Here is a 23,771-nt window from a genome sequence, read left to right on the forward strand (position 1 = left end):
CATTTTATGCGCTACAGTGGGAGCGAGGAGTTAGACCCTCCAGCGCAAGCATAATCTGTCGCTCATGCCTGAAGAATTCTGTTGGGTTTCTCTGTCTGTTAAAGTGCTTTGGAATGTCTGCTGATGGACTTTTTATGACATAGTAGTAACCAGCTATTTTTCATGGGGTGGTCTGCTGGGGCAGCAGCATCACTGCGGCCGACATGAAGAGACTGGACAGGCTGATTACGAAGGCGGGCTCTGTCCTAGGATGCTCCCTGGACTCAGTGGAGAGGAGGATGACAGCTAAGCTGTCATCGATGATGAAGAACCACTCCCACCCTCTGCAGGGCACACTAAGATGACTGGAGAGCACCTTCAGCGATAGGTTGCTTCACCCAAGATGCGTGTAGGAACGCTATTGCAGTTCTTTCCTGCCCATGGCCGTCAGACTGTATAACGAGCAATCCTCCCAGCAGACCACTCAAAGAACTCAAAGAACACAACATTCAAAATCTGGATGACCAATGTAATCTGCAGTTCTGTAGTTTGTAGTGTATAGTTTTGCAGTGTAAATATAACTATAAATTTTTGATAATATCATATATGTTAATATGTTTACAATATGTGAATATATATATTTCATATATTGCATATGTTAATATGTATGTATATTATTTAAGTATTTAAGTATGCCCCCCTCCCCCGCTGCCACGATCACACAAATTTCCCCCACTGTGGGACAATAAAGGATTATTATCTTATCTGATGTGATTAAGCGCTATAAAAATAAAGGTTGATTGATTGGCATGGCACAGTGGCTAGCGCTGTCGCCGTGCACCAAGTTTTCGAGTTCGAGTCCCGTTCTGTGCGAAGTTTGCATGTCATGCCCGTGTCTGCGTGGGTTCTCTCCGGGTTCTGCGGCTTCCTCCCAACTATAAAAGCATGTGCTTCGGGTTAATTGACTGTGTGTGTGTGTATGTGTGGCTCCGTGATGCAGTGGCGTCATGCCCCGGAGTTTCCCCCACCTCACGCCCTAAGCCAGCTGGTTAAGCTCCAGCTCCCTGCGAACCGCGACAGTTGGTGTAGTGGTAGACAATGAATGAATGAATGATTGATTATCACCATGCCTCCCAATAAGATGCAAAAGTTGGGGAAAAAGTGACAATGAGGGCTTTCTTGCATAAGAAAATAATCAAAAGTTAATGACGAAAAAGAGACAGCTATTACTGACATATTGCTAAAATTTGTGTGGAGAAAGTTGTCACAGCTTGGTTCAGTTTGAACCGGAGAATATATTAATTAAAGGCAAAGAAAAAAGCAAAAGTGAAAAAAAAATACAGTACATCTTTCTTTATTTCTAAAGTTGTTTTTTTAATTGATTACAAGGCTCAAACATTTTGATAAAACTAATATATAATGTTACTGTTTTTTTTCTTTTTATTTAAACAGTTATGTTATTAATAAAAACCGTAAAATTAACAGTTTGTCAAGTTTTTATATTGTACTATCGGCAAAACTCAGTCCTTGCATACGTTTCTACCGTATATTCTGTTATTACTTTTGGGATAAATAAATGTCATGTTGGGATGCACAAATCCCAGGGATGCACTATTTTCTTCAGGTAAAATGAACTCTGATATATAGCAATTTCAAAAGAAAAATTGTTGTCAATTAGGCCTCATTTATGAAAATCATACATTTAAGATGTCCTACCATCCTATCTATCCAACAATGGTTTGAAAGCCGGCTCAATCTCAACTCACTAGGACAGAGGTTGTGGGGAGGTTGTCATGGGAGTCTGTGAGTTGATGGTAAGTCCTTGTCTGGTTTGACATCTTATCATCCCTATAATGGCACTTCTGAACCTGAAAGGAAAATTAATTTGTTAAATAATCTGATCCTGAATTTACAACACAAATGCTACATATACCTTTTATGCTGTAAAATAATGATCAAGAAAAATCACTCACTTTTTGTTTGCAATGACATAAATGCAAGGGTTATAAAAGGTTGAGGACTTGGCAAAAAGGGGAGCAATGATAGCCATGGGAGCAGGGATAGTCTTAGGATCACCAAATGATGCCCAGAGACACACAATAGAGTACGGTGACCAGGCCACCAGGAACATGACAATCATCAGTAAGGACATCTGCCCACCACAAAGAGATAAACACACAGCTCTCACAAAATTCTAAATCTAATTATTGTATAATTGAACAGACTGAGTAGAACAAGCAAATAGTTGAAGTAAAAACATAATCATTGTCTTTGTGTTGTGAGTTCAGACTTTGAAATTGACTCGAAGCTTATTAATTTTTGAAAGATCATCATTAATATATGAACTATAATTTTAAAAAACCAAAGCCATATTTTTAAACTGGAAGCATGAAAGAAAGAAAATGTCAAGCAAAATTTGCTAAAAAATCTCAATATCTAAATGTTTGACAGCCAATGAAGATGATGGACCACTGTTTTATCAATTAATATGTATCCTGCACAAAAGGCAGTACAACACAGTAAATGACATGCAAAATTAATGACAGTAATGCATGAGAAAAAAATAAAAGCTCAGCTTAGCTTGCTTTTCACCTTGGTGACATCCATCTGATCTGACCAATCAATGTTGATAATGTCCAAGCAGTTGCTGGCTTTGTATCTCCTAACTGTGACTGTCACATTATAATAGCAGTAAAACATGATGGAGAGGGGCATCACAAAGTTCACAGCAATCACTGCCATGGTGTAAGAGATGAAGGAGCTGTAAATGAAAAGCAGAGTTAGCTACAGTATATGTGGTCACACATCAATGATCTGTTTCATCATGTCTGGTTTGTATTTACCACAAGACAGAAATACATTTTTAAATAAACTGTAAAATCCAAATCTTAAATCCATACATATGTACAACAGTAATCCCTTGTTACTTACAGTTAATGTGTTCCAGAACCAGCCACGAAAGTTCGTGATATAGCGATCAAATATTTATTTTATTATTTACATATAATTTAAATGTCTATGAACCCTCCCCATACTGATATTAAACCAGCACCACATTTGGGAGTTATTGCAATGGTTTCACAAAGAAAAAATTAATGTGGGGGAATTGCTCCTCGACGTAGCATTGGGCTGCCACTGTATCAGCCAAAACAGCTTCAGCACTTAGAAAGCCTTAAAAGCCTTATTGGGGCGGCAGTGGCTCAGCAGTAGAGCAAACGTCTTGAAGACGGATCGCCCAGCCATCGGTGGTTCGAGTCCCACTCCAGGACATCCATCGCAGCGTGAGCTGACAGTGGGAGGTGTCGGCTCACCTCCCAGCCACTGCCGAGGCGTCCTTGAGCAAGGCGCCGTCCCTCCCACAAGATGCGCGATTTCCTCACGCGACCCGTCACTCCGCCTCCCCTGTACCTCTGTACTACTAATTGCATGCCTACAGACCCCTAGTGTGCTGTGCCTGTTTCAGGGGCCTGTAACCTGTAACCACGTGCTGTGATTAACACATATATGTACATGTGTGAGTGTAAAGAGAATTTCCCCATGAGGGATTAATGAAGTGTGAATTATTACTATTATTATTATTGTATCTCTTTTGGGATTCATCACACTAGCCTCTGCTGGCCACAAATCCACTTTCTATCTTGTGAAAATCACCCAATATCTCTGATTGGGGGTCATCAATGTCAAATGTCATTATTATATCATTATATCATCGTCATTATTCCGATCATGTTGGTTTTCATTTTTATGATGGTATTATTGCAAGAAATAATGACCCTTTTTTCTTCTTTGTTAAAAGATATCGATGTCGACTGCATTGTGTTCTCATCTTTCTGTACGTTGCGACTGGTCGACTCATTGATGCCGTAATGGCAGCAAACGGCTGAAAAACTTCTCCCTGCTTTTAGCATATCCACAAGTTTGACCTTTTCTTCGATTGTCATCACTTTCCTATGTTGCTTACACTGAGTACAATTTGCAGCACATTTGGGAGCCATTGTGATGGTTTTACAAATTACCTGTACCATGAGTCTCTGAACACACACTATTAGCTGAATGCTGTCAGTCAATAGCATGTGCATGCAGTTTCACGTGACCACCTACCAAAATTCCACATTGTAGTGAAGATAGAAAGATGGATGGATGGATGGATAGATCGATCAAGATAGTTAGAGGTAAGGTTTGGTGTATTCTGTGCAGTTGTTGTGGTGTGTTGTTTGTCAAGGTTTCCCGTAGGACCCTGACTTTATGGGGGAGTGTTTTACAGCCAGAGCTGTTTTTGTCCTGTTTTTGTATCCGTTTTGTCATCAATGCTCAGGAAGTGAACTTGCGCCTCTCCAACTACCAGTTCACACTTCAAATTTTTGGTCCACGGGCTGGTCTTGACTCGGCCACCCTGTAGTTCCCAGCCAAAGACCTAGTGGACTGAGCTACTGCCACCCCAGGAGGCATCTGTGCAGCTCTGCCTATTTAACAGCACCTGAGCAAACCTCTGATGAGCAGCTACCAGTGTCAGCAGTGTCAGCAGCTTGGAGGTTGCTGCACTCCTGCTTGGTCTACCCTGGCCAGAACATCCTGCTCCACCTTGTTTTTGAGGTTTTCCTTGATTAAGATTTTTGAGTTTTCCTTGATTAAGTTTGCATGTCTAATATGTTTGAGTGCATTGCCTTTTCTTCTTGCAGCTTACGAGCCAGGTCTTGACAGTAATGTGTAATGTCATCCCGTCCATGTATTCACACATTGCTCAGTCTCAATTTCTTAATATCCTTCTCTTAAGGGAGCAGTGGCTCAGCAGTAGAGCAGATGTCTTGCAGGCAGATCGCCCCAGCCATCGGTGGATCAAATCCCGCTCCCGCCATGATATCACTGGAGTGTGAGCTGACGGTGGGAGGTGTCAGCTCACCTCCCAGCCACTGCCAAGGCGTCCTTGAGCAAGGTGCCATCCCCCCTACAAGCTGCTCAATTTGGGGCACATTCCGGAAGCCGCTGCCCATCACTCTGCCTCCCAATGTGTGTAGTTTGTTGTGTGTATTAACTGCATTCTTCCAGGCCCCCTTGTGTGCTGTGTTCAGGGGGCCTGTATACTGTTAAAAACTAACACAGAATGTATATACTATACTTGAGTGACAATGTAATTTCCCCTTGTGGGATTAATAAAGTGTACTTCTAATGTCTAAGGCTAGCTAACTGAGTTATCTCACTAGCTGGTTAAATCTATCCAAAAGCACCGTAACATACTGTGTCTTGATGTTGTTGTTTTTTTATTGATCACATATAAAGCTCTTCACTGTAAGGCTCCATCTTACATTGAGGATCTCCATTGAAGTGAGTCACCCTCCCAGGGCTCATCACCCAGGATGCAGGATTTCTGGTAAACCGTCAGGTCTTTAAGAGTAGAACAGGAGGCAGAAGCTTTAGCTCTGGCTCTTTTACTCTGAAACAGTCTCCGGGCATTGGTCAAGGGGGCAGACGCCCTTATCTTATTTAACAGTAGACTCAAAACCCTCCTCTTTGAGAAAGCCTACTATTAAAAACAACACAGATTCTACTAGATAAGCTGCTGTAGGCCTACACTGCTGAGGGTTTTTTCGCTGTCTCTCCCGTTAAAGGGAGTAACTCTAATTACTTTGGCGAGTCTGTTACATCTTTTTCTTTGCTTTTTCTACTAATATTAAATTGGACTTGTCAAATGCTTGCAAGTTACTGCCGCTGTCTTTTTGCTTCTGCTCGACAGATGGGGAACAAGTATGGAAGACAGGAAATCCAAAGGCCTGGAAATTTGGAATACAAATTGTATCTGGCCTATCTGCCTCTCTCTCACTCTCTATTTTCCTTGCCCTGTTTCTATCCCCAGTATATTTCCTTTCCCAACCAACCTGTCAAGGCGGATGACGGCCCTCCAGACTTTCTTCCTCAATGTGGGAGTTTTTTCCCGCCACTGTCGCTTATTTTTTCTCTGGAGGACTCTGTTAGGTTTCTCTGGCTGTTAAAGCGCTTCGCAATGTCTGATGATGTGATTAAGCGCTATATAAATAAATGTTGATTGATTGATTTTTTTTCTATTTATCTCTAGCCTTTATATCATGTTGTGATGCACACCGTACACCACTAAATCATTGCCCAATCTTTGCAAATTTGGCAAGTTTGAGAATTTCTTTGCCTTAATCAATCATTTTTATTGGCTTTCAGGACTCTTTTGGTTCTAGAACATTACTCTGCTGTTTGTTTGTTTTGTTTGTATGTTTGTATTTGATTAGTACTGCTTGTCCATCTGTTCTTTACTGTCTTTTCTTTAATTTGTGTATATCATGGTCTTTGATGACAAATAGTTAAGTTTTAAAAAATATTTATTAGTTAGGTAATGCTGATCTGCAGTGAAATCAACACTGCATCCAGTTTTAGACTTTTCTGTTCATTTTTCAACCACTGTTTAACTCGTGCTTTATACTAAACATAAACCATACATATTTATGCAGATATATTCATAAAAGTACTCACTGCTAAGTGTCCTGTAACATTAGTATTGCAATGATCACTCACGCATCATTTTGTCTCCAGTTGATGGTGCATGTAGCTCCAGTGGGGTCAGGGGCATAACCAGCCCAGCCTGCTATAGGCATGGAGGACCAGAATATAGCATTCAGCCATGCTGTCAGAATAAGAAGGTTGTATGACCGCGCAGTCATTTTTTGACCTGCAGAGAGGGACATGGCATAAACATTAATATTTCATTCATATTATTCATATTGGACACAGCAGTGTACAAAAAGTTAGAACAGACTATCTGCTCAGGAGGCTGAGATCTTTTCAAGTGTAGGGGGCACGCTTGAAGGCTTGTCAGCCATTTTTTATGGAGTGGTCTGCTGGAGAAGCAGCATCACTGCAGCTAATAGAAAGAGACTTAACAAGCTGATTAAGAAAGCCAGCTCTGTCATAGGATGCCCCCAGGAGTGAGGTGGAGGTGGTTAGAGAGAGGAGGATTATGCATAAACTGTCATCCGTGATAGAGAAAGACTCCACGCCCCTGCAGGGCACCATAACATCAATGGAGAGCTTCTTTAGGGATAGGCTGTTTCACCCAAAATTTGTGAATGAACGCTATCTCAGGTCTTTCCTTCCTCAGCTGTCAGACTATATAACCAGCACGGCACCCAATCGACCACATACACACACACACACACACACACACACACACACACACACACACACACACACACACACACACACACACACACACACACACACACACACACACACACACAGTCTGTAAATGCAGTGTTAATTGAAAATTGTTTAATTCTAATTCTACATGTTTGTATGCATGTACTGTATATTCAACATTCTTATTCACTTCTATTGTCTACTGTTAAAAATGGGAACCTTTTTGAAATGAGTAACATGATTACATAACCATGGATTGAATCAACTTCCAAGTTTGTTTTGTTTTGTTTTTTTAAAGTACTGACAGGGGCCAGTAGTGTGATGGGAAGATGGAAATAGTACTTTGAAGAGTTGATGAACGTGGAAAATGAGAGAGAACAAAGACTAGATGAGGTGAATGTTGTGGACCAGGATGTAGCAAAGATTAGTCAGGATGAAGTGAGGAGGGCATTGAAGAGGATGAAGAGTGGAAAGGCAGTCGGTCCTGATGATATACCTGTAGAGGTATGGAAGTGTCTAGGAGAGTTGGCAGTAGAGTTTCTGACTGGGTTGTTCAACAGGATCTTAGATAGTGAGAAGATGCCTGAGGAATGGAGGAGATGTGTGCTGGTGCCCATTTTTAAGAACAAGGGAGATGTGCAGAGTTGTGGCAACTACAGAGGAATAAAGCTGATGAGCCATACAATGAAGTTATGGGAGAGAGTAGTGGAAGCTAGACTAAGGGCAGAAGTGAACATTTGTGAGCAGCAGTATGGTTTCATGCCAAAAAAGAGTACTACAGATGCAGTATTTGCTTTGAGGATGCTGATAGAGAAGTACAGAGAAGGCCAGAGGGAGCTGCATTGTGTTTTTGTAGATCTGGAGAAAGCTTATGACAGGGTGCCCAGAGAGAAACTGTGGTATTGTATGAGAGAAGTATGTTAGAGCAGTGCAGGACATGTATGAGGACTGTAAGACAGTGGTGAGGTGTGCTGTAGGTGTGACAGAGGAGTTCAAGGTGGAGGTGGGACTGCATCAGGGATCAGCTCTGAGCCCCTTCTTGTTCTCTATGGTGATGGACAGGCTGACAGTGGAGGTTTGTCCTGGAAAGGAGAGGAATGAAGGTTAGCCGCAGTAAGAGTACATGTGTGTGAATGAGAGGGACCCAAGTGGAAGAGTGAGGTTACAGGGAGAAGAGATCAAGAAGGTGGAGGATTTTAAGTACTTATGGTCAACAGTCCAGAGCAATGGAGAGTGTGGAAAAGAGGTGAAGAAGCATGTACAGGCAGGATGGAACGGGTGGAGGAAAGTGTCAGGTGTGTTGTGTGATTCAAGAGTTTCAGCTAAAATGAAGGGAAAGGTGTACAAAACTGGTGAGACTAGCGATGTTGTTTGGCCTAGAGACAGTGTCACTGAAGAAAAGACAGGAGACAGAGCTAGAGGTAGCAGAGATGAAGATGCTGAGGTTCTCTCTGGGAGTGACCAGGGAGGATAGGATCAGGAATGAGTATATCAGAGGGACAGCACATGCTAGAGGTTTTGGAGATAAAGTCAGAGAGGCCAGACTGAGATGGTTTGGACATGTCCAGAGGAGAGATAGTGAATATATTGGTAGAAGGATGCTGAGTTTTGAACTGCCAGGCAGGAGGCCTAGAGGAAGACCAAAGAGGAGGTTTATGGATGTAATGAGGGAAGACATGAAGGTAGTTGGTGTGAGAGAAGAGGATTCAAAGGACAGGGCTAGATGGAGGAAATTGATTCGCTGTGGCGACCCCTGAAGGGAAAAGCCGAAAGGAAAAGAAGAAGAAGTAGAATGAACACTATAACTTATCACAAACAACAAAATCAAGTTTAGTTAAATAATACTAGGGATACTGCATAGTTAGATAAACTTAATAATTTTGGGAAAGGTAAATCAATTCAATGCAATTGATTATTCACTTGCATTGAACTGAATTAAAATTATTAGTTGTTACAAGTAGCCACCAGTAAGTTTGATTGACTGTTTTGTTTTTGTTTTTTATTGAACTAAACCTAATCATGCATTGTATTAGCTCCATTAAATCAAGTCCAGGCTATAACCTCTAAAGAATATAGTAAGCTTCATTCATTTTTCTAAAAGCTTTGTTGTTATAATTTCTATATCCCTAGTACTACATTTTGATTAACTTAATACAGAGTGAACTTTCTGTCGAAAGTAATTTAAAAAAAGCAAAGGACTACATCGAAAGACATGTTTAAAATGTATAAGGTACATTTATTCAAGTAACAGGTTCACTCAGAAAACTGTGAACAGTAAAAAAAATAAAAACTCTTGTCAGTATTTGACACAGTATTTTTCCTCCGCGCCACCATACTGATCCACTCATCCTCAGTAGACCATCTGCTGTGGACCTGCGCCTCCCATCCACCAGTATCACCCCTCACCTAACCATCGGCTGGGGTCCTGCTGCCTCTCTTCCTTCGTGTCATCATACTGTTCCACCCCTCATCCGCCCATCCACTGTGGACCTTCCTCTGTGGACCTGCACCTCCAAGCCCACCAGTATCACCCCCATCTATCCATGTGCTGTGGACCTTCTCCTCCAAGCCCACCAGTACCACCCCTCATCTATCCATCACCTGGGGTCCTGCTTCCTTTCTTCCTCCGTGCCGCCATACAGTCATCCACGCAGCTGTAATTGTGCCTTGACTTTAGCAATGGGAAACATAACTTGAACCATATCGACACTGTCTCTATCTGGCCTATCTGCCACTCTCTCTCTGTCTCTCTTTCTCTTTCCCTGTTCTTAACTTCCTTTGATTTCTTTTCCACCCGGTCAAGGCTGATGGCCACCCAAAAGAGTCTGGGTCCTGCCTGGAGTTTCTTCCTCATCAAGGGAGTTTATCCCTGCCACTGTCACTTATGCTTGCTCTCGAGGGTTCAGTTGGGTCTCTGTCTGTTAAAGTGCTTTGAAATGTCTGTTGCCATGATTAAGCACTATATAAATAAAACTTGATTGATTGATTGTATTGAAGTCCCCCAAGAAAACAATGGAGTCCCCTACAGGGGTCCCATCAAGGATCCCATTTAAGGACCCCAAGAAGGACGAATACTCAGAGCTGATATTTGGTGCGTACATACAAACAGCTTTAAGGCGTAGGAAGGCGACCCTCTCATTCACTGGCATAAACTCCAACACGGCGGCGCTCAGCTGGGGACTTGTGAGTATTCCCACACCCGCCCTGGTGGACTTAATCTGATGGGTAAACTCGCCCCATGTGATTACACTGTAGTCCATTTTGTGGCTGCTGACTGAAGCATTCTTGCTCAATTCTGAACCAATTTCAAAAATTGTTGTGCCTGATGGAACAAAGGTGGAAAAATACTGAAATTAACATCTGAACATATTCGATTGATAATCCAAGTCCCGGGTTGGATTTAACTGCTTTACAACCTTTTCTACGGAGCATGATTCTACCCCATAGCTCATGACAATAGGAGAAACCTGACGCGGTGACGTATTTCCTGTATCTCTGTATTAACACACTGTTCTGTTCTTGCTCTTTCTGTTTAATTTTTGCCCGTTTATTTATCTGCTATTTAATCATAGTAGACAGCATGTCTCTGCTAGAGAGACATGTCCATGTGCTAGAACAGCTCGTAGGGGGTAATGTTAGCATAGATAGCACGGACACTGTAGCTAGTGTTAGTTTCCAGGCTGTTATCACGCCCGTTATGCCCAGTGATAGCCTATCCTTGTCGGCAGCGGCTCCGCAGTTTGTCACCGTGGATCTGTTGGGGAGGAGCTGACGGGGCCAGTGGTCCAGTAAGTGGACCAGTCTGTGCTCACTTCCCCTGGTGACCGGCCGGTCTGCGGTCCTAGTTTGGCCCCGTTTCCTCGGCCCTGGCCTCCCCTTCTTCCAACTGCGGGGTTAAACCCGGTCAACTTACACAACATAGCACGTTAGTTGGTTAGGGCTCTGCACTGCACTAGGAAGAGGTGCTGGCATCTAGTAAAAGGCCAAATTGAAATGTGGTATTATCACTAACTTTATGATCAAACAGTTTAACAGCTGAGGATGTATTAATCTTAATAAGATGCCATGTCTCAATAAATCTGGGAAGTTTTTGCAAAGTCAACCACCATCTCATCACCTCTGTTTCCTGCACCAACATGTCCATTGAAGTCTGCACCAACTCTCTCACTTCTAGGTAGGCTCTGCATCACTTCATCAAAATTCAACCAGAATTTGTCCTTCTCCTTCTCCTAAACTTCTAACCTTGCAACCTTTCCACCTGAGGCCTGTACCATAAAGCTGGATTACGGATTAGCGAGATAACTTCAGGCTTAACCCTGGCTTTTTGGTACCATAAAGGTGGCTGACTTTCTATTGGGCTACGTTGTCGCGGTAACCCATGCTGAACACCTAACCTGCTCCGGAGCAGGATAAGTTCAGGATAAGAGCTTAGCAGGCATAACAGCCCTACCTACTGACCAATCAGAGCTCAGCAGGTATAACAGCCCCACCTACTGACCAATCAGTTCTCTTGGAAAATGGACTGTCCGTTTTATGAGAACCCAGTGGATCTTGGTGGACAGCTTGTGCGAAGAGCGCTCAGGGGCGAGATAATATTTAGAGATCGGTGTAATCTGTTCGAATTGCCTGAACAATCACTGTATGAAAGGTACAGGTTTTGGGGAGAGGGGTTACATTACATCTGTCAGCTGCTGGAGCCTTATATCATTAATGTAATGGACCGCAACCACGTTCGGAATTATTATGATGTCCTTAAATCCCTCGTTGGATGGGTTACAAGCAAGCCACAGATAAAATGCCATTAATCAATTATTTGTTTAAGTAAATCATGGATTGATTCATTCATTCGTAGGTACTTTTATGTATTCTGTTGGCGATGCCGAAAACCTCGGGAAGAACACGTTATGTAGAGCAATTCATAAGGTCACGGGGGCTACAATCACATGCCGTAACGGAAAATGTCATACACACATATATTTATGGAACACACAAATGTTACTGTAGTCAGATAACAAGTGCAGTCATAGTGGGGAAGTAATATTATAATGGAACTAGCTTCCGCATTGACACAGTCTGCGATCCTCGCGCCGTTTGACAGCTGCACATTTTAGCTTTACACATTCTATGGGTTTTTCCCCCCAATATATTTATTAGCTCATTGCACGTACCTGTCTATATTGTACGTTTCTGTTTTTTTTCTGTGTATTGAGTCTGGTTTTTGCTCTTTGCACTCTGCATGTCCTTTTGTACTGTGGTGGAAAGTTTTTAATCCAATAAAATAATACAAATAAAACAATATAATAATATAATAAAATAATATCATTTCATTGAACCAAAAATCTAGAGTGTGTGTGTGTCAAATCTTTCAGCACTTGGGAGAAACTGCCCCAGGAAGTCTCGAGGTCATGAAAGATTCTGCAAGAATCAAATCTGATTTTAGAAGTGTTTGCGTAAATGTCAGTATCTTTTAATAATTTTGTCTGCACTAAATGTCTGTGTGACTGATTAGGTTATGTCACCAGCCATGTGAAACTGTCGACTTGATGTCTCTGCTAACTTCTTGAGGTCATGATGTGCCTACTGAAACTGGGGGAAAGATTAGTGGTGAGCAGAGGGGCCGAAGTTAAACAACTGATTCGCACCTCCCATAGTTACGCCTTTAGAGTATATAAAGATATGTGATCCATTTCCCAGTTTGTACTTGAAGTTTTCCTGTATGCAGAATATTCTGCAACAACAACAACTCAAATGGACCATTCATCGTCTCCAGAGCTCTCATCATGATTTGATAAGTATTTGTTGAAATTATGTGTTTGTTGAACCTGTCTGTCAATAACATCGATGATGTTATCGGACTCATACTCAGCCTAATGATGCTATTTTACATGATTTGAATTGGCAAATAAATACCTTGTATTTTACACACTGTCTTCTGTCCTTTAGAGAAATGAAACCCCCACCACAGTACCAATAATGCTTTATGTACCTTCAATTGCACCTTGGGGAGAAATAATGTTTCTTTTTAATTGAATTGAATTGAATTCCACACCACACTAGTGTTCTTTTGCTGGAGTTTCCTCTCCAGCTTCTTCCTGTATTCCTCCTTGGCCATTCTGAACTTATGACTTGATGGTAGTTTAGACTGTAGCAAGGAGAAACATCATCCTTCCAATGTGAGCTCGGGGTTCACCTTTGTTTGAATGTAGATAGCCAGAACAATAACATGTGAAAACTCACATGCCAGGTAGTAGGGCATACTAACAGATGTTAGTGCCAGATCACGACTGCAAGCCATCGGATTCACAGTCACATGTTGTGGGTGGTACCATCTGTCATTTGTGTAAATAGTAAGTCCACCTCCTTTCTTCTTCCCAGTGGTGTTTGTTCCTTACTCTTGTTGAGGAGGTGCCAGTCAGTTCGAAGTCAGCTTCAAGCATCTTGCCCATCAACCACGTCTTGAAGAAGATGAACAAGTTGTTCTCCGTGTATTGCTGTTCAGTTCTGCACAGCTCTGTCAGCTTTTCCAAATTGTTGGGCAACGAGTTGATGTTCCCCATGATTACAAAGGGTGATGCGACTGACCGATGACCAACAAAAGACAACAGCCATGGCAGGTTAATTACCAGAGAAAAAGTAAGTAATTATTTAAGTAAGTCATCCAGATTCTTCCCCAGCTCTGATCAATAGTCTGATATTTATTTATTTGCTGCACACAGATCAAAAGTGTGCAGCATATAACTTGAGACAATGACTCAGATTCAGTGACGGTTCCTCCGCTTCCTGAAGAAGACATACCTTGGTGATGGGCCTGTCCTCATAGCCAGTACTATGAGGACAGGCCTGATCTAGTACTCAGACATACAGTATACTGTACCATTCCCCACCAATTTTGAGCATATAGATCCTCTCTTTGGAACACATCTTGTGGCAACAGTGGCTTGGACTTCAGAAGCAGAACATGGTTAGGAGTCAACACTTCCAAGTCTTTGTGATCAGTGGAACCTTTGGGTGTCGGGCAGCCTCACAAAGAACTGTACAAAGATCTTCATCATCAATATTTTGTATTTTTAGTATGGAGTTCAATAGCTTTAGGACAAAACTGTTCTTTGTTATCTTCTGCACACTTTCTCTGGTCAAAACAGATGTAAGAAACAAAGAAACCTAACCAGGTATGACACCAGATTTAGCACCCTAACATCATGGAACATCGCCTCCACATCTGCCTCAAGTGTCACAGCTTCTCTTCTGACCATGCAAATGACTCCAACTAGTAAGCTAGTAAGACTTGGACCATGTAGAAGCCCTGCATTCAGAGAGGCCCCTTGTAAATTATCCCTCAACAGTCGAAAACCACTCCAATTTTTCTCTTATGTGGAATGATACACACTGTGGTTTGGTGAATACCACACCCTACCATCACAGCGGCACAGATCCTCAGCTGGCACTCTCTCGGCACAACCAGTAGAAATAATATGACTCATGACGTTTGTATGGTAAACGAGGAACTGCTTGTCCCTTCCAAAACTCCTGTTAAGATACAGTGGGCATGCTGCTTGAATAGCAACCTTCTTGTTGCAAGGCATTTTGAGGTCATTTCGTCACAAAGGCAAAGCAATGTTTAAATGACCATCAACCAGACTGATTGATTTATTGAGAGTCTTTGAACAGCCGATCCTGTCTTGATAAACCAAGCTGCTTATCCTGAGTGCATTCAGGGATATATGTCTTAGTTTTCTGTTCTCACAGTTCATCAAGTCCAGCAACAGAAATCTGATTGACCTTGACATCTTGTTTAACACAACCAGAGTTTACACTGTAGTTTTGTTTAAGACCATTCACAGTCCAACTCAATATAGTTCTAATAGCATAAGAACCATCAGCTGATCCCTGATACAGTCCCACCTCCACCTTGAACTCCTCTGTCACACCTACAGTACACCTCACCACTGTCTTACGGTCCTCATATATGTCCTGCACCGCTCTAACATACAGTACTCCTCTGCCACTCTAGATTTCCTCATATAATACCATAGTTCCTCCCTGGGCACCCTGTCATAAGCTTTCTCCAGATCTACAAAAACACAATGCAGTTCCCTCTGGCCTTCTCTGTACTTCTCTATCAACATCCTCAAAGTATCCTTTTAATCACCCTAACCTGTTGCACGTCATTCCCATCTCCGTCTCTCTGTCTTACCAACCTGTATAGATCAGTCTCTCCCTCCTTACTGTCCAACCTAGCATACAAGTCATCATGAGCCCCTTGTTTGGCCTTTGCTACCTCTACTTTCACTTTGCGCTGCATATCCCTGTACGCCTGTCTACTCTCCTCAGTCCTTAGTGTCCCACTTCTTCTTAGCTAATTTCTTTCTCTGTATACACTCCTGTACCTCCTCATTCCACCACCAAGTCTCCTGATCTACTTTGCTTCCAGATGACACACCATGTACTCTCCTACCTGTCTTCCTGTTTGCAGTAGCTGTAGTTGTCCAGTCAACTGAAAGCACATCATGACCACCCAGAGACTGTCTTAACTTCTTCCTAAAACTCATGCAACACTGTACCTTTTTCAGCTTCCACCATTTTGTCCTCTGCTCTGTCTTTGCCCTCTTCATCTGCCTCACCATTCAGAGTCATCCTACAAACCACCATCCTATGCTGTTTGGCTACACTCTTGCCTACCACTACTTTGCAGTCACTGATCTCCTTAGGATTACACTGTCTACACAAGATGCAGTCTGCCTGTGTGCTCCTACCTCCACAAGGTCACCCTATGTTCCTGCCTCTTCTGTAAAAAGAATTCACTATAGCCGTTTCCATCTTTTTTGCAAAGTCAGCTACCATCTGTTCTTCTGCATTCCTCTCCTGGATACCAAACCTGAAAGTGATGGAAATTTTATATATATATATATATATATATATATATATATATATATATATATATATATATACAGTATACAGTGGTACCTCTACTTACAAGTATATCTACTTACAAAATTTCTCAGCAGGAAAATATTGCCTCTAGTTACGTAGAAATTTCGACTTACAAAAGGTAAAAATACAGTATGGGCTTACAGTATACTCGCAGTTTCCACAGGTTCCTGAATGCAACATTCTCATAGCTGCTCTACCATTGGCTATTACCGAGTATTTTCCTGGCATCCCATTGGCTAAGGGGATCCCATTGGCACACCTCTGTGTGGAGTTAGATCGGTGTTTATGCAGGGTCCTTGTCATTCGGCTCTCGACCCGTGACGTGTTCTGATAGTTTTGCGCGAATATATTAACTTTTAGAGTATTCGCTATAGACCCCAAGAAAGTGACGGAGAAAAGAGGAAAAGAAAAGACGAAGAAAAGAGGTTTTTGTCCATACAAACAATGCAAGATATAACAGAAAAGCATGAAAAAGGAATGCATTGGGTTGATCTCGCCAGAATGTGAATATGTCAGTAATGCATCTACAATTGCCACAGTATTAAAATAAAAAGAAGTTTAAGGAGTTTAAGGCATTGCGTGGGTGGTTGGAGAAATTCAAAAGGAGGACAGGAATTCACTCTGTTGTTCGGCATTGTGAGGCAGGAGCGCATGAACCAAAGAGGGCAAAAAACAACGAGGACAGCAGTTAAAAGGAAAATGACCATCATTTTTATTCTTTACTCTATTTTTCGTTTTTTACGTCATGCACAACTCTCATTGTGTAATAATCTAATTGTAACATGTATTTTTTTTTTACATGTTTTGATGCATTTGTATGCTTTATAAAGCATTTATGTCAGAATTTTGGGGGGCTTTGAATGGATTAGGGCATTTGCATGGAAAACGCGTCTCACAAAATGTTCTACTTACGTAATTTCTTCCGTTATCAATTAATTTTGTAAGTAGAGGTACCACTGTATATAGGAGGAGGACTCTGTCCACAAGGCCTTCAATTCACACTTGCCTCCTTGCTCCTGCCCCCTTGGGCCTGACCCGTGCGCCCTGGCGGTGGCAACCGCTGCCTCCTGTGGGTCTCTGGGTCTACGTGGTTCTCGGTGCCCCTGGTGGCTCTTCAGGACATGGCTTCTTGGTGCTCCTGGCTCACAGAGTTGGTGGTACTCAGCTAGTGTGGCCCTAGTAGGTTCTAGTAGCCTATCTGGGCGTTTGTTTCCATCACACATGCATGTTGGTTCAGGGCTTACCAGCTCCTGTCGAGTCCAATTATTGGGAACGATTGGGTCCCGTCAGAACGTGATGAGTCTCACTTCAGACATCACAATCTTATGCCCTCTGTCTTCCTCCTACACTGTTTTCCTCTGGTGGCCTATTCCATACTGTCAGGACCTCCACTAATCTGGTGTTTTATAACATTGGTATTAAGGTATCAGTTCCAAGATATAATAAAACAGCCTAAACCTTTTTCACTCCAACAGCACTGCCTGTCAATCCAGTACCTTGTTTGTGCTTTCTCTCCCTGTCTCCTTTTACTTTCCCCCTTAACTCACAGGGGCGCAGCACCTACATCTCTGGCTCACAATAGGAAATTCTAATAAAGACTGACAATTTAGTTCCCAGAGAGGACTGATGATGGTTACATGCACACACTAAAATATATAAAATATTTTGCTGGAAGACTAAAATAAGCATTGATCTCATAAAAACTTGACCCCCTTTTATGGGGTTAAATTATGAGAATACATGCAGACAAGACCAAAAAAAATGAATAAATAAAAAATTCATACCTGCGAAGTTGCTTCTCGTGCATCCCTGAGGAGGCTGGAGACATTGAACTCGAATGGTCGATGTTCAAAGCTTCCATTGCTGAAGCAATGGAAGAGAGTTGTGGTCTCAAGGTCTTTGGTACCTCAGGGGGTGGTAACCCTCGAACACCGAGGTGGACCCCGATGGTCAGGGAAGCCTTCCGACTAAAGAAGGAGGCTTGCAGGTGTCTGTTGTCCCTGGGGACTCCTAAAGTAATTGCCGGGTACCGACAGGCCAAAATGACTGCAGAGGGTGAGGGAAGAGTTCGGAAAGCCCATGGAGAAGGACTTTCGGACAGCACCAAAGTTATTCTGGGGGACTGTTTGACACCTCAGGAAGGGGAAGCAGGTGACCATCCAAGCTGTATATGTTAAGGATGGGACCTTGACGAATGAGGTTGTTGGTCAGTGCAAGGAACACTTTGAAGAACTCCTGAATCCAACTACCTGAACTGCCTCTGCAACAGCTCTGCCTCTTGCAGATGTGTGATGAGATGCTACTGTGTGTGTGTGTGGTGGGTGTGTCTGTCTGTGTTTGTGTTTTGCAGGTAACCAGCAAGTAGGCGGAGCACCTGGCCAGTCTCCCAGTGAGGGTATTTAAGCTCAGCTGTCTCAAACCTTCCCTCTCTCCTGATCCTGACAGCACCATGTTTGTGTTTGGTTGGCTTTGGCCTGTATGTTAGTTTAGTTTCTTTCATACATCACTTCACTCACCATCTTCCATTCATCCATCTACAGACACACTGATAATGCTGACTTTACACATCTCATAATTTAGAGATGTTTGCTTTGCAGTTATTTTTGTAAAATAAATGTATAAATTTTTTCCTTAAATACTGTGTATCTCCACTTTTTTCATGACTCACGAGCCGGGTAGTGAAAAAAGTCAGGGCTCGTCGATGTATTTTTAGAATTGGGAGTTCGTCATCTCTGGATTAGTTTAGTGACCTGGGTAAGTCAATGTGTCAGACAATTAGTGAATTTGGTTTCGCATATGTCTGTTTGTTTGGTGTGTTTGAATACACGCTGAGTAGTTGATGTGGTCATGGTGGGCGTAGCCAAAAGTGCGCAGTAATCAGTGACTCATTGACTGGGTTTGTGAATGGACTCCTAATTGGTGATTGAGCTGACGTCATCAGAGTTACTACGGAGCTGTGTTGATTCCAGTGCGTAGTTTGGGAAACCTTGAATGGTTTGTGTATGCACTTCTGGTTGGAGATATGCAGTCAAGATAAGATAATAATCCTTTATTTGTGAGTCATTTGTAAGTTAATGACTGGGTTTATTAACTGTTTTTGTGCGTTTTGAGGTTGTTGTTGTTGTTTCCCCTTTTGGTTTGTCGAGTTTGTTTTTTCCATAGTGTTGCAGTAAATGTGGTTAAAGCAATTGCTCAGCAGCACGGCCGTAGTTTCAGGGAGTTGCCATTATTTGGTCGTCTTTTCTGTGCTATAAGTATTGAGTGCATAAATGCCCGCCACTGTCACTGCATGAAGACTAGGGGTGAGTGGAACGAGGTAAGAACTGGATAGGTAGGTTAGATAGAGGGAATTGTGCGCTCCGCTTGTGTGTAGGCACCGTGTTGGCACTTTATTTGGCCCATGGTGTCGGGTTGTGTAATAAAAATTAATCCTCTGGCTGTTGTGTATGATGGCAGAGGTATCGGACTTCGTTAAAGCTCCGGCAGAGGAGTTTTTGGACAAGTGACGAAAGAGCAGTTGTTAAACATAGCAGAGAAGTTGATGTTCCTGACAATCAATTGAAGGATAACACTAAAAGTATTTTGAAAGCAAATCTGAGGGAAATGGGTGTTTTGTTTGGAGATCCGGAGCAACCCCCGGTCAAGTTAACTCTAGTTTGCTAGTTTGTCTCCGCCGTTGGCAGCTGGCGGTTTACCATTTGAGCAGCAAAAAGAAATACTGATGTTGCAGTTGGAACATGATAAAATGAAATACAATGCAGAAATTGAAAAGTAACTGACAGTGGAAAAATTGTGATTTCAGTCTGAAGAGACAAAGTTGGCTTTAGAGCAGTATAAGCTTGATTTAATTAAAAGTGGGAAGGTACCAGCTGATGGTTCTATGGAGAGGGAGACTTCCTCCAGATGTCCTGTGCGTACTACGAAGAAGTTTGATGTTTCGGGTAACTTAACATTGTTGCCTAAATTTAATGAGAGAGATCCAGAGACATTTTTTGTAATGTTTGAGTGTGTGGCACAAGGAAGTGGCTGGAGTCTGCGCGCACATTGATACTGCAGTGTGCACTGACAGGCAGAGCACAGGAGGCCTAATCGTCATTGTCTTCTGCAGATAGTAATGACTATTCGGCAGTTAAAGCAGCTGTGTTGAAAGCTTATGAACTGGTCCCCGAGGCTTATCGCCAGCGGTTTTGGATGTGGAGGAAGGGAGATAAACAGACACACCTTGAATTTTCCCGTTATCTTACTGTGCATTTTATGCGTTTGTGTTCTGCATTCGATGGGAAGACTTTTGAACAGATGTGTGAGTTAGTAGTGTTGGAGCAGTTTAACAATCCCGTACCTGAGAATATTGCCACATATATCAGAGATCAGAAGGTGAAAACTGCTGCTGCAGCAGCTGCTCTAGCAGATGATTTTGTCTTAACGCACAGGTGCAATTGTGGCGAATTACGCACTCGCAGTGCTGGTTTTGGGGAGAGTACTGATGCAGTTGGTGCATACTCTTCTGTTCCTCGAGGTAGATCTGAGTTGAAAGATCGTGGCATGCATAGTTCAAATAAGATATGTAACTTTTGTCATAAAAAAGGGCATTGGAAAGCAGACTGTTACGCTTTTAAAAATAAATCTAAACAGAATGGTCCTGCTGGACAGGCAAAGGGTGCGTGTCTGGTTGTGTCGATGCCTACATTGTCTGCTGTGGATGTGGCAAGTGTAGAGATGCAGGTCAAAGCTGGTGAGCTTGACTCTTTTCCGCCTTTTGTGTTGGATGGGTTTGTTGCCCTGGTGGGAAGTGGCATCAAGGTGCCGGTTAAGGTACTGCGGGATACTGCTGCTTTTGACTCTTTCATCCAGGCTTCAGTGCTGCCATTTTCTGAGGAAAGTGACACAGGGTGCTCTGTTCCTGTTTTGGGAATGGGCGTGAAAGTTCTGCTGGTTCCATTGCATAATGTTATGCTGTATGCTGAGAGATGTTTGCAGTTATTTTTGTAAATTTATAAATTTTTCCTTAAATACTGTGTATCTCCACTTTTTGTCATGGCTCACGAGCCGGGTCGTGAAAACACGTAACCGCATAAGAACAACTCCGAGAATGGGACTGGGATGTGTGGAAATACACGGCGTTCCTCTTTGAGGATGACCTCCATGACAGAGTTCTCCCACCAGCAGGCAGGGCAGACCGGTCTGACCCAGAACTGGCGTCGGTGACGAACGTGAATGAATGAATAAATAAATAAACTTTATGACTCATAAAAAAAATACACAAACAAATATCAAACTGACAAGCATGGTTAGCAATGCGTCTTCCACGGGGAGCTGTCATATGTCAGAAAATAGCCGGTTTTAACTCTGTGCATTCTGTGTGTACATGTAGACACTGGTCACACACATTAACGTCACAGCGTTTTTTGTCACAGACGCTCCCAGGATAGAAAAAGTTTAGGTTACAGCGTCCACACAACAACGCAGACCCGGTCTTTTCAAAAAACTTCACTTTGGCCAGCGGTTTTGTCACAGATATCTGCGTTGTTATGAGGACGAATAGTGTATAACAGATAGCCTTGCTGCCCTAGGCCTTTCGTCATATTGTTCACGTGATTCTTTCTGGCAGATGCGGCGTGAGACATCGTGAGACTTTTGAAGTGAGTTTATTCAAATATATAGGTGGGGATATTATATATATATATATATATATATATATATAATTTATATATATATATATATATATATATATATATATATATAATATTATATATATATATATACACAAACTCATACACATATAGTTGAACAGCTATAAATAGGTACCTATGTCTGGTCTGCAAATGGTGAGGTAGCGGTCAATGGCTACTACAGTCAGTAGGCCGATACTGGCCATGCCAAAGAAGATGTTGAGTGCTGCATAGATCTGGAAACAACAAGACAGACAATTGGTTACAGGCAGTACATGACAACTACCCTTTTAATTTATTATGATGTAAAAAAAACATGTAAATTTAACCCTCGGGAACTGTTTGGTCCAAAAAAGTCCATTTTTGTTGTTTTATGTGTTTCTCTCCCAATAAATCTGTCAATTGAAAGGTTAAATATATGAAATTTTTTCCAGTAATTTTCATCATCATCATCATTTTCCAACCCGCTTAATCCGCTAACGCAGGTCGCAGGGTAGCCAGTGCCTATCCTGGCAGTCTCAGGGCGTGAGGCGGGGGACACTCCGGGCACGACGCCAGTGTACCGCGGAGCCACATAGAAACAAACAAACAAACAACCAGTCACACACACACTCACTCCTATGGTCAATTTGGGACCGGCCAATCAACCTGAAGGTGGGAGGTGGGAGGAAGCCGGAGAACCCGGAGAGAACCCACGCAGACACGGGGAGAGCATGCGAACTCCGCACAGAGCGGGACTCGAACCCGGGTCCGCCGTGTTGTGAGGCAGCAGCGCTAACCACTGCGCCACCGTGCCGCCCTCCAGTAATTTTCTTTCAACTTTATTTTCTATATTCCTTAACGCCTATCATTGGAAGTGTATCTGCAGCAAGACAATGACCCCAAAATCACCCCACAACCCAGAAACAGACCCACTGTCTGTGTTCACACACCAGCAAAAACATTCATCCAATAGTTGTAATATCTTTATCAGAAGTATTAAACTGTGCACTGGCTTGGAACCTTTCCCATTGGAAGAAAAACAGGGTTCTAATTGCAAATTCCATATAAACATTTATAATAATAAAACATATAATAAACTTTATATCTATGGATAGAGCTGAAGTAATGGAAAATATCTGATGCATTGAAAGAAAAAAAATATTTCTGTATTACATTTTTTTTACACGTTTATGAGACGGCTCTTTTTGGACCCGATTGAGGTAATGTGTATAGCCATTTTAATCGGTTTTCAAGGGTTAAATAACGTATTTTAAAACCAATCAGACAGTCACATCATTACATTGGGATTGTACTCCACACAAAATTTCATGTATATATGTAGACGAATCACCATAACACATACATAATGAGCAAAAATTAATTAGGAGTTGTTTCAAGAAGACAAGTTTAAGGTTTTAATTTGGCCTCCAAATTCCTCAGATTTTAATTCAAATGAGGATTTGTAGAATATGCTGGACAAACAAGTCCGATTTTAGAGATCCCTCCTTAAATCTTTCAGGATGTAAAAGGTTTCCTGCTTACATGTTGAAGCCTCTCCAAGGAACCATCACCTTATCGAGGTGGAGAGGTTTGTGTGCCCTAAGGATCCTGGGAGCTGTGTTGTCAGGAGTCTTGTACTCCTGGTAGGGTCACCCAAGGTAAACAGGTCTCAGGTGAAGGGCCAGACAAAGAATGGTTCAGAAGATCCCATGAAAAATCAGAAAGGGAAAAATGTGACCCTGCCCAGAGGAAGCCCGGGGCCCACGTCTGGAGCCAGACCTGGACGGAGGGCCCGTCAGCAAGCGCCTGGTGGCCGAGTCTGCAACGGGGCCCGGCTGGGATCAGCCCGAAAAGGCAACGTGGACTTTTCCCACCCCTGTGGACCCACCACCCACAGGGCAGATCGATGGGGTCGGGTGCGCTGCCATATGGGTGGCAGTGACGACAGGGGGTCACGACGAACCAGACCTGGGTGGCAAAAGCTGGCTTTGGGGACGTGGAATGTCACCTCACTGGCGGGGAAGGAGCCGGAGCTTGTGTTGGAGGTGGAGC

The 23,771-nt window shown here is 42.6% G+C and overlaps 1 protein-coding gene across 1 annotated transcript in view; it reads right to left on the minus strand.

Moving 5' to 3' along the window:
• Window positions 1–1,476: 1,476 nt before the first annotated feature.
• rrh (retinal pigment epithelium-derived rhodopsin homolog) overlaps window positions 1,477–23,771 on the minus strand; it is a 33,427-nt gene continuing 11,132 nt past the window's right edge. Inside the window, exons 3-7 of the mRNA XM_068339484.1 lie at window positions 21,874–21,973; window positions 6,517–6,670; window positions 2,572–2,740; window positions 1,953–2,131; window positions 1,477–1,847 (exon numbers count right to left, since the gene is read on the minus strand). Coding sequence (XP_068195585.1) covers window positions 1,745–1,847; window positions 1,953–2,131; window positions 2,572–2,740; window positions 6,517–6,670; window positions 21,874–21,973 — 705 coding nt within the window. The 3' untranslated portion in view covers window positions 1,477–1,744. The remainder of the gene's footprint in view (window positions 1,848–1,952; window positions 2,132–2,571; window positions 2,741–6,516; window positions 6,671–21,873; window positions 21,974–23,771) is intronic.

Source organism: Antennarius striatus, chromosome 17, assembly GCF_040054535.1.
Source record: "Antennarius striatus isolate MH-2024 chromosome 17, ASM4005453v1, whole genome shotgun sequence".
Lineage (NCBI taxonomy): Eukaryota > Metazoa > Chordata > Actinopteri > Lophiiformes > Antennariidae > Antennarius > Antennarius striatus.